This window comes from Papio anubis, chromosome 5, assembly GCF_008728515.1.
Source record: "Papio anubis isolate 15944 chromosome 5, Panubis1.0, whole genome shotgun sequence".
NCBI lineage: Eukaryota > Metazoa > Chordata > Mammalia > Primates > Cercopithecidae > Papio > Papio anubis.
The window spans coordinates 50,894,409-50,904,542 of record NC_044980.1 but is presented as its reverse complement, the minus strand read 5'-3'; the positions used below and the strand labels follow the sequence as shown (position 1 = coordinate 50,904,542).

Here is a 10,134-nt window from a genome sequence, read left to right as displayed (position 1 = left end):
CACTGAAATGTATTGAGCACCTCCTTTGTGCCCCTCTCTGTGCTAGGCTGTAGGGACATTCAGTGGACAAAGCAGACAAAGAAAGAGTAGACAAAGACCCTGCCCTTGTGAAATTTACCCTCTTGTGGAGAAAAGTTTTAATTTGGGTTTCCCTAGAAGCAGACCCTGAGACAATGATTCCAATGCAAGTAACTTATTGAGAAGTTCAGGAAATATCAGTAGGAAAGTGGGAAAGTAATGTAGAGAGGGAACAGCAGCCCACACAAAGAACATTACTAGATGTGTTCTCACAGGTGGCAATGGAATTTAACCCTGAAAGGGAAATGGCAAATGGAGTAAAACACCATGCCTCAGAATCATCCTATCCAAGGGCAAGGAAGCTGGTGTTTATAGACCAGCTCCTGAGAGTCACTGCTTGAGGATTGTTGTGGGTTGGGGAGGGGGTTAATTCCCTGGCACTTCTTGCCCATCCTCAGAGCTGGCAAAGTGACCTTCTACATTCTGAAAAAATACTCTCAGACCAAAATGTACATGCTGACCTTTGAAAGCCAGCTGAAGCACATTAACAGGTTTGGGGACTGACAGTATCTGCTACAGAAAGACAGACAATGAAGACACAATGAATTACAAGTTAAGTACAGATGGTGATAATTATAAGAAGGCAAAAATGAGGAGTTTTTTTTAACTATAATTGGAATTGAGAAGGAAGGCAGCTGACCCCTTTAGATAGAATAGGAAAGTCAGGGAAGGCTGTCTGAGTAGAGACCTGAATGGTAAGAAGCAGCCTACCATGGGAAAAGTCAAGGAAAGAGAGATTTTGACCAGCAGTACTCAAAGTGTGGGCTGTGGCTGCTGCCAGTCCAGGAGATGCTGGTTTATCACTCGTTTATGACAAGTTAAGTATACAAATTGAAAGTAAATTTTAACCACTTAGAGATGGTTACAGCAATTTGACATTGCCACAACTTTCAAGCCTGTGATGGCAGACTTGTCTCACTGTGTAGACCAGCTAGGCATTGTCAAATGTGCATGAAAAGTCATGCACAGTAGGACAGTGTTACATATGTGACATTTTAGGGTTAGTTTGTCAACCATACTCTAAAACCATATAAATATACGAGAAAAGTAAGCATTTATTCATTTTTTGATTCTCCTAGTTCCAATTATTTTCATTTTTAACAAACAATTATTTTTAAATCTAGGTTAAGAAGATTCATATTGCTGATTCTTTCAGGTTTACTGAGGTATGATTTACATTTAGTAAAATGTACCCTTTTCAGATGTTTAGTTCTATGAGTTTGACAAATGAATACAGGATATGTAACCATCACCACAATCAAGATGTAGAATATTTCTGTCACTCCAAAAGTTCCATCCTGTTCCTTTGTGGTCCATTCCCTGGAAAGCACTCATCTGATATCTGTCTCCACTTTTTGCCAGAATGCCTTATATGTGAAATCACACAGTATGTAACCTTTTGTGTCTGGATTCTTTAACTCAGCATAATACACTAAAGATTCATCCATTAATTGAACATATCAGTAGCTCGTTCCTTTTTATTGCTAAGTAGTATTCCATCATATAAATGTACCATAGTTTGTTTATCCATTCACCAGTTAATGCATATTGAGGTCGTTTTTAGTTTTGGGTGGGAATGAAGCCACTATAAACATTCATAAACAAGTGTTTGTGTAAACATATGTCTTCATTTCTCTAAATTAAATACCTGGGGATTGCATTGCTGGGCCATATTTATGTTTAACTTTATAAGGAACTACAAAACTGTTTTCCAAAATGGTTGCACCATTTCGTCCTCTTTCAGCAGCAATGTATGAGAGTTCCAACATCCTCACTAGCACATAGTGCAATCTTAGTTGCTTGCTTCTCTTTAAAGCTATATCAATTGGTGCATAGTGGTATTTCATCGCAATTTTAATTTACATTTTTCTAATGACAAATGATGCTAAGCATTTTTTCATGTGCTTATTTACCTTTGGTATTTATTCTTTGATGAACTGTTGATTCAAATCTTAGAACTTTTTTAAAATTGGGCATTTTTTTTTTTTGAGGATTTTGTATATTCTGGGTGCAAGTCCTCTGTTGGATTTGTTGTTTTACAAATATTTTCTCCCTGTCTGTAGCTTGTCTTCTCATGACTTACCAGCATTTCTCAAAGTGCAAAACTTCACAGCCATAGGCCGAGTGTGGTGGTTCACACCTGTAATCCCAATAGTTTGGGAGGCTGAGGCAGGCAGGTCGTTGCGCTTAGGAGTTTGAGACCAGCATGGACAACATGGCGAGACCCCATCTCTACAAAAAAAAAAAGAAAAGAAAAAATAGCTGGGTATGGTGGTGCACACCTGTAGTCCCAGCTACTTGGGGGGCTGGTGGAGGAGGATCACTTGAGCCTGGGAGGTCAAGGCTACAGTGAGCCATGTTTGCGCCACTGTACAGCCTGGGCACCCTATTGAGACCCTACCTCAAAAACAAAAAACAAAACAAAAAAAACTACTAAAGATTTGCAGCCATAAAAAAAGAATAAAATCATGTCCTTTGCAGCAGTATGCAGCTGGGGCTGTTATCCTAAGCAAATTAGCACAGGAAGAGAAAACCAAATACCATATTTTTGCTTTTAAGTGGGAACTAAACATTGGGTACTCATGGACATAATGCTGGGAACAACAGACGCTGGGGACTAACGGGGGGGATTGAGGGAGGGGAGCAAGGGTTGAAAAACTATTGGGTACTGTGTTCACTATCCGGGTGACAAGATCAGGTGTACCCGAAACCTCATCATCATACAATATTCCCATATAATAAACCTGCACATGTACCCCCTCAATCTAAAATAAAAGTTAAGAGGAAAATATTTTAACCACGATAAAGTAAAATCACAGTGGCAATTGTGATTAAGGAGCTGAATTTTTAGTTTTATTTCATTTTAATTAACTTAAATTTAAATACCCACATGTAGCTAGTGACTACTGTATTGAACAGCACAGACTAATACTACTAAATTGCACGTTCAGTGAAAAATGTGCAGTTTTTTGTTTGTTTTAGACAGTCTCACTCTGCCAGCCAGGCTGGAGCGCAAGGGCACGATCTTGGCTCACTGCAACCTCCACCTCCCAGGTTCAACCGATTCTCCTGCTTCAGCCTCCAGAGTAGCTGGGATTACAGGCCTGCTCCACCAAGCTTGGCTAATATTTGTATTTTTAGTAGAGACAGGGTTTCACCATGCTGGTCAGGCTGTTCTCGAACTCCTGACCTCCTGATCTGCGTGCCTTGGCCTCCCAAAGTGCTGGGATTACAGGCACGAGCCACCACACCCGGCCCCAAAGTTTTTATCATTCTTTTTGTAGTATGTTTGTTCTGATTTTCTTTTCTTTTCTGACGGAATTTTACTCTATCACAGAGGCTGGAATGCATTGGCGTGATCATGGCTCACTCCAGCCTCCACCTCCCAAGTTCACGCAATCTTCACACCTCAACTTCCCCAGTAGCAGGGACTACAGGCACATGCCACCATGCCCAGCGGATTTTTAAATTTTATTTTGTAGAGACAAGGTGTCACGATGTTGCCCAGGCTGGTCTCAAACTCCTGGGTTCAAGCAGTCCTCCTGCCTTGGCCTCCCAAAGTGCTCAGATTACAGGCATGAGCTACTGCTGTGTCCAGAATTGGTGGGTTCTTCGTCTCACTGACTTCAAGAATGAAGCCGCCGACCCTTGTAGTGAGTGTTACAGTTCTCAAAGATGGTGCGTCTGGAGTTTGTCCCTTCTGATGTTTGGACGTGTTCCGAGTTTCTTCCTTCTGGTGGGTTCCTGGTCTCCCTGATTTCAGGAGTAAAGCTGCAGACCTTCGCCGGGAGTGTTACAGCTTTTAAGGCAGTGCCTCTGGAGTTGTTCGTTCCTCTCGTCCTGAGCTGTCATGGTCTTACTGGCCTCAGGAGTGAAGCTGCAGAAGTGAAACTGCACACCTTCACAGTGAATGCTACAGCTCATAAAGGCGGTGCACACCCAAAGAGCAAGCAGCAACAAAATTTATAGCAAACAGTGAAAAAACAAAGCTTCCAGAATGTGGAAACTGACTGGACAGCCTTGCCTGTGCTAGTTTCCGCAGTCTGCTTTTATTCCCTTATCCGGCCCCACCCACATCCTGCTGCTTGGTCCATTTTACAGAGAGCTGATTGGTCCATCTTACAGAGAGCTGATTGGTCCATTTGACAGGGTGATGATTGGTGCATTTACAATCCCTGAGCTAGACACAGTGCTGATTGGTGCATTTACAATCCTCCAGCTAGACAGAAGTTCTCCAAGTCCCCAGCAGATTAGCTAGATACAGAGTGCTGATTGGTGCATCCACAAACTCCGAGCTAGACACAGAGTGCTGATTGGTGCAAATACAATCCTCCAGCTAGACATAAAAGTTTTCCAAGTCCCCACCTGACTCAGGAGCCTAGCTGGCTTTGCCTAGTGGGTACAGCATGGGGCCAGGGCAGAGCTGCCTGTCAGTCCCAGCGCCCCGCCCCTGCACTTCTCAGCCTTTGTACAGTAGATTGAATGGGGCATGCAGAGCAGGGGGCGGTGGCTGTCGGGGAGGCTCTGGGGGCCTGGGGCACGGCGGGCTGCATATCCCGAGACCTGCCTGGCAGGGAGGCGGCTGAGGCCCCGGGTGAATTTGAGCAAGGCACGAGTGGGCTGGCAGTGCTGGGGGACCTGGCATATTCCCCGCAGCTGCTGGCCGGGGTGCTAAGCCCCTCACTGCCCAGGGCCTGCGGTGCTGGCCTGCTGGCGGCTCCAAGTGTGAGAACTGCCCGCCCAGCCCGGGCCCATCCGCCCAGCCCACACTCGTCACTCACGCTGGTCTGCAAGCACCACACGCAGCCCCGGTTCCTGCCCCGCCTTTCCCTCCACACCTTCCAGCAGAGGGAGCCGGCTCCAGCCTCGGCCAGCCCAGAGAGGGGCTCCCACATTGCAGTGGGGGGCTGAAGGGCTCCTCAAACGTGGCCAGAGTGGACCCCCAAGGCCAAGGAGGCGCCAAGAGTCAGCAAGGGCTGCTAGCACGTAGTCACCTCTCACTGTGTCTGGCCCTAATATTCTTTATATATTTTAGAAACATGATCTCATTCTGTTGCTCAAGTTGAAGTGCAATGGTGCAGTCATAGATCCCGGCAGCCTTGAACACCTGGTCTCAAGTGATCCTCCTGCTTCAGTCTCTCAAAATGTTGGGATTACACATGCAAGTTGCAATACCCAGCCTGATCGTATTTATTGACATGTAATAGTATGCCTGTTGACTCTAATAATAAAAATTAGGGCTTGTATTCTCTAACTCCTACTTTTATGTTTCTATTAATTTTTATCATATTTTCAGAATGCGTGATGCATGATGGTTTGGAAATTCAAAAACCAGATTTTTCACTACAGCTAGGCTCAGAAGCATTGGGCTAGACAGTTGTCACAGTATGGGCAAAAGCCTTGTTTCCCTAACAGGGCTATTTCTCTTTGTAAATTCACAAAGCAGCGTTCTGAAAAAGGAAGTGACTGGTGGGACATGAGAGTGGAGGACTATTTTGGATAATGTTGTCGGAGAGAGCTCGGTGGTGGCACTGAGGGGAAACAGCATTCCAAGGAGAGACAGAATAGCAGTCTTTAGGGCATGGAAAAGGGAACTGTGTGTTTAAAGACAGACCAGTGTGGCTGGATGTTGGGAAGGGAGGGAGAGTGGTGAGGAAAGAACTAGAAAGGAAGGAAGCAGTCAGATTTTACATGATCACAGACCTTGTCCTCTCCTCATCTCCTGCATTGTAGATCAAAGTTAATGCACCACAGGCACCGGATAGGCATGAATAAGTGCTTTAATCAAAATGAATGTGAAGGCTCCATACGGTGGCTCACGCCTGTAATCCTAGCACCTTAGGGGGCCAAGGTGGGTGGATCGCTTGAGCTCAGTAGTTCAAGACTAGCCTGGGTAACAAGATGAAACCCCGTCTCTACAAAAAATACAAAAATTAGCCCAGTGTGGCACGTGCCTGTAGTCCCAGCTACCCGGGAGGCTGAGGTGGGAGGATTGCTTGAGGCTGGGAGGTGGACATTGCAGTGAGCCCAGATCACACCACTATACTCCAGTCTGGGTGACAGAGCCTGACCTTGTCTCCTGTCTCAAAAACAAAAGAAACAACCATATCTTATTGTACACTGGCCTTGGTGGTATGGAAAGAACAATCTTGGCTGGGCGCAGTGGCTCACACCTGTAATCCCAGCACTTTGGGAGGCCAAGGCAGGCGGATCACCTGAGGTCAGGAGTTTGAGACCAGCCTGACCAACATGGAGAAACCCCGTCTCTACTAAAAATACAAAAAAAAATTTGCTGGGCGTGGTGGCACATGCCTGTAATCCCAGCTACTCGGGAGGCTAAGTGAGGAGAATCGCTTGAATAAAGGAGGCAGAGGTTGCAGTGAGCTGAGATCGCACCATTGTACTCCAGCCTGGGTGACAAGAGCGAAACTCCATCTAGAAAGAAAGAAAGAAAGGAAGGAAGGAAGAAAGGAAGAAAGAAAGAACTCTTATGTTTGCAGCCCAGGAAGTGGACTGAATAATAGTCAGCTCTCACAAGAAGTTAGAGAGTGGGATTTCCATGCCACAGGTTAAGACACTGAGGCTCAAAAAATTATGTTACTGTGAGGTAGATCAGCAGGACTTGTTTTCCAAGCACTGGTCAAGATACCTGGTTGCATCCCTGCTGCTCAGAGCAGGATCTGGTTGAAACAGGGTGCAGTGAAGAAGCCAGCCAAAACGAGAAGATGGTAAGGAGAGCAACCTCTAGCTGCCCTCACTGCTTAGTAGCATAAAGACACTCCCACTAACACACCATGACAGTTTACAAATGCTTACCTTACCCGGTTACAGAAACTCCCTGCTCCTTTTCCAGAAAGTTCTGAGTAGCCCACCTCTTAATTAGCGTGTAATTAAAATGGGTCTAAATACATCTGCCAACATCCCATACACTGCTCCTCCGGGCACAGCGCCCGTGGGATAGCCCTTATCCACAAGGAGCAGTACGTCTGCTGCTGCTGTAGTGTACACTGCTGCTTCAGTAAAAGTTACCGTCTCCACCACGGGCTCCCCTTTGAATTCTTTCATGGGCAAAGCCAAGAATCCTTCAGGCTAAGTCCCAATTTGGGGGCTCACCTGCACTGCATCAACTTCTCCTAATCACACACCTAACAAAAGACAAACCCAAGTTCATACCCTTTCCATTCTCTTTGACTGCCTTTCTTCAAAATGAGCCCAAAGCAACCCTTTTCCAAATGTGAAAATGCCTGTATATTTTAATTTGGTTTTGTAATCATTTTAGAGACTTTGCATTTATTTTGATAGTTCCTCTTTTGTATTAGTTTCCTGAAGCCATTGTAACAAATCATCACCAGTTTGGTGGCTCGAAACAACAGAAATTTATTCTCCCACAGTTCTGGGGACTAGAATTTTGAACTCAAGGTGTCAACAGGGCCTCCTCCCTCTGAAGGCTCTAAGGGACAGCCTGTTCCATACCTCTTCCAGCTTCTGGTGGCTGCACGTGTTCCTTAGCTTGTGGCTGCATCATTCCCCTCTCTGCCACTAGGCCCACGTGGCCTCCTCCACCTCTCTCTGCGTGTCTCTTATAAGGGCGTTTGTGGTTGGATACAGGGCCCACCAGTATAATGCAGGATGATTTCAACTTAAGACCCTTAACTAAATTACATCTGCAAAGACTCCTTTTCCAAATAAGGTCATATTCATAGGTTCTGAGGACTAGAATGAGGACATTCCTTTCTGTGGGCCCTTCCACAAACCATTCAGCCCTCTATCCCCTCCATGTGCTGCAGCCTGGAAACTCTCCCCAGATAGCAAGCTGGGGATTCACACTGACCTCATTTGTTTATCTTCTCTCAAAGATCCGTGTCCTGTGCTTTCTGCTGTCCGAAAACTGACCTATTTTGCCCAATTTTCCAGTTGTTTAAGGAAGAAGGGTGAATCCAGTTCCTATTACTCCAGCATGGCCAGGCGCGAAGTTGCACCCATGAGTGTAAGCTCGTTGAATATGGGAACATTTCCTGCCTTGCCTTTCTAGTGCCTATAGAAATGATTGGAGCACAGGACTCCTTCCTTAACAACTGATGAATTAATGAACAAATGAATGAAAGAGAAGCTCATCTAAACCCTTTGTTTTTCTCTTGTTGGGGACTGAATGGCAAAAACCCCTTTTACCTCTGTCAGCCAGATGAGCTGGAGCCATCTCTCCTTAGCTGAGGATCTGCTGGTGTAATTCTCAGTTTCCTCCTCAATCCACTCGCAGCCCCTAAGTCTGGCTCTCATGGTTAATGCAAGAAACTGGTGTTGGGAAATTTAAGAGATTTATCTAAGGAGCACATTTTGGGTAATTATTTGTAAGACATATGTTCTGCCTGTGTTTTTAAATAAAAAGAACGCAGGGCATGTTGAGGGGAGGGGCTGATGTGGGAAAGGAGAATGAATAGTATTTTTGAGTGAGTAGTAGTATTGTCACACAGAAGAGAGGCCCCCCAGTATGTTGATGGAAAATTAATGATAGGCACTGAGAAAATATGAGACAGGAGAGAAGTAAGGAGCCTGCCTATCAAAGAACACAAATTATACACTAGATCAGTCCATATCCAAACAAAGGTGGCCATGTACGGAGAAAAATGGTTTCTGCTTTTATTTCCACAATCACACACTAATTAAGTTAAAAAGAAAACAGTTATTACCACTATTAATAGCATTTATAAAAGCATCTACTATATGGCTATTTGACTTATCCAAAAATCTGGTTGTGCCTAGAATGTAGATTTTTGTTTGAATTTATTATACCATATTTTTATTACAAATATAAGATAATAGATACTGGTTATTAACAAACCAAAAATACAGAGATTGATACAGAACAAGTTAGAAATCTACTCTAATTACACTGGCCTGAGGGAACCAATATTAGCAGTACGTATCTTTTTACATCTTTTTCAGTGTTCCCCTGAATATGTAAACATAATAATGTATACAGTGAGTGGCTTCTGGTTTTATTAAAATGTGAACAAATGAAATATATAACTTGTTTCTTTCATTTAACCATAGATTAGTGACATGTCACCAGATAAATACACATAGATTTATTTTGTCAGATTTTTAAATCTAGAGTACGAATTTACCACCATTTACTTAACCGCTTCCTGAATGAAGTATGTTCAGGTTTTACCACATATAATGCTACAATAAACTCCCTTGTGACTGCAGACTGTTTTAATTTTATCACCACAGACACTCGAGCCTTGAAATGTCACCTTTCAAATGACGCCTTTCCCCATCCTCCCTGTCAGTTGGAGAACGGAGCTGAAAGGGGAGTGAAGAAGACTGCCAACATGGATAATTACTCCACACAGCACATGGCCAGCAGTCTCCTGCTACAATATTTACATCCTATTCCATTGAGATGGCACTCTCTGCTCACATGACCCAAATGCAGTTCTCGCTCCGCCAAGAGCACAGCCGAATGTGAACTGCATTGGCAGCTTTGCACATGCTCTGTCTGGCCCTGTGAATCCTCACTCACCCATTCAGATTTCTGTTGGTGTAAAGCGACATTCCAGCTGCTGAAGCTCCGTGATCTGCTGTGTTTCCCCAGCCCAGATCCAAGGCAGGTGGCCCATACAATTACTATCTTTTTAGAGTTTGAGTAATTGTGTTTATTTATTTGGGGGTGGAGGGTGTATTATATCCAAGTACAGCTGATGAATGAGGCCATAGAGTAACTCTTTTCTAGCAGGTATTTACAGGAATAGCATTTACTGATTTTCATCACTTGCCTGGACAACAACCTGCAGCTCTGGTGCACTTTAAATTCTGAAACAGAGGTCTTGGCAAACGATGCTGCCTCTGACTGTCATGTTGACTGTAATGTTTGAGATGGTGTTTTCTCCTTTCTAGAGACCTGGATGCTTTTTGCCATTCTGACGGTAAATGATGAGACAGGCTACCATGGATTTCAGCACCCCTTCTGTGTTTGATCAGCAAAGAGGTAAAATGTTGCTTTAACACATTCTTTGGTGTTAGCATCCTTAGTCCCATGGTATGGATTTGCAG

General features: G+C 44.3%; 1 protein-coding gene across 1 annotated transcript in view; it reads left to right on the top strand.

Moving 5' to 3' along the window:
* The first annotated feature begins 9,574 nt into the window (after window positions 1-9,574).
* The window catches only part of ANKRD55 (ankyrin repeat domain 55), a 130,801-nt gene continuing 130,241 nt past the window's right edge, over window positions 9,575-10,134 (top strand). Inside the window, exons 1-2 of the mRNA XM_021939373.2 lie at window positions 9,575-9,688; window positions 9,979-10,069. Coding sequence (XP_021795065.2) covers window positions 10,012-10,069 — 58 coding nt within the window. The 5' untranslated portion in view covers window positions 9,575-9,688; window positions 9,979-10,011. The remainder of the gene's footprint in view (window positions 9,689-9,978; window positions 10,070-10,134) is intronic.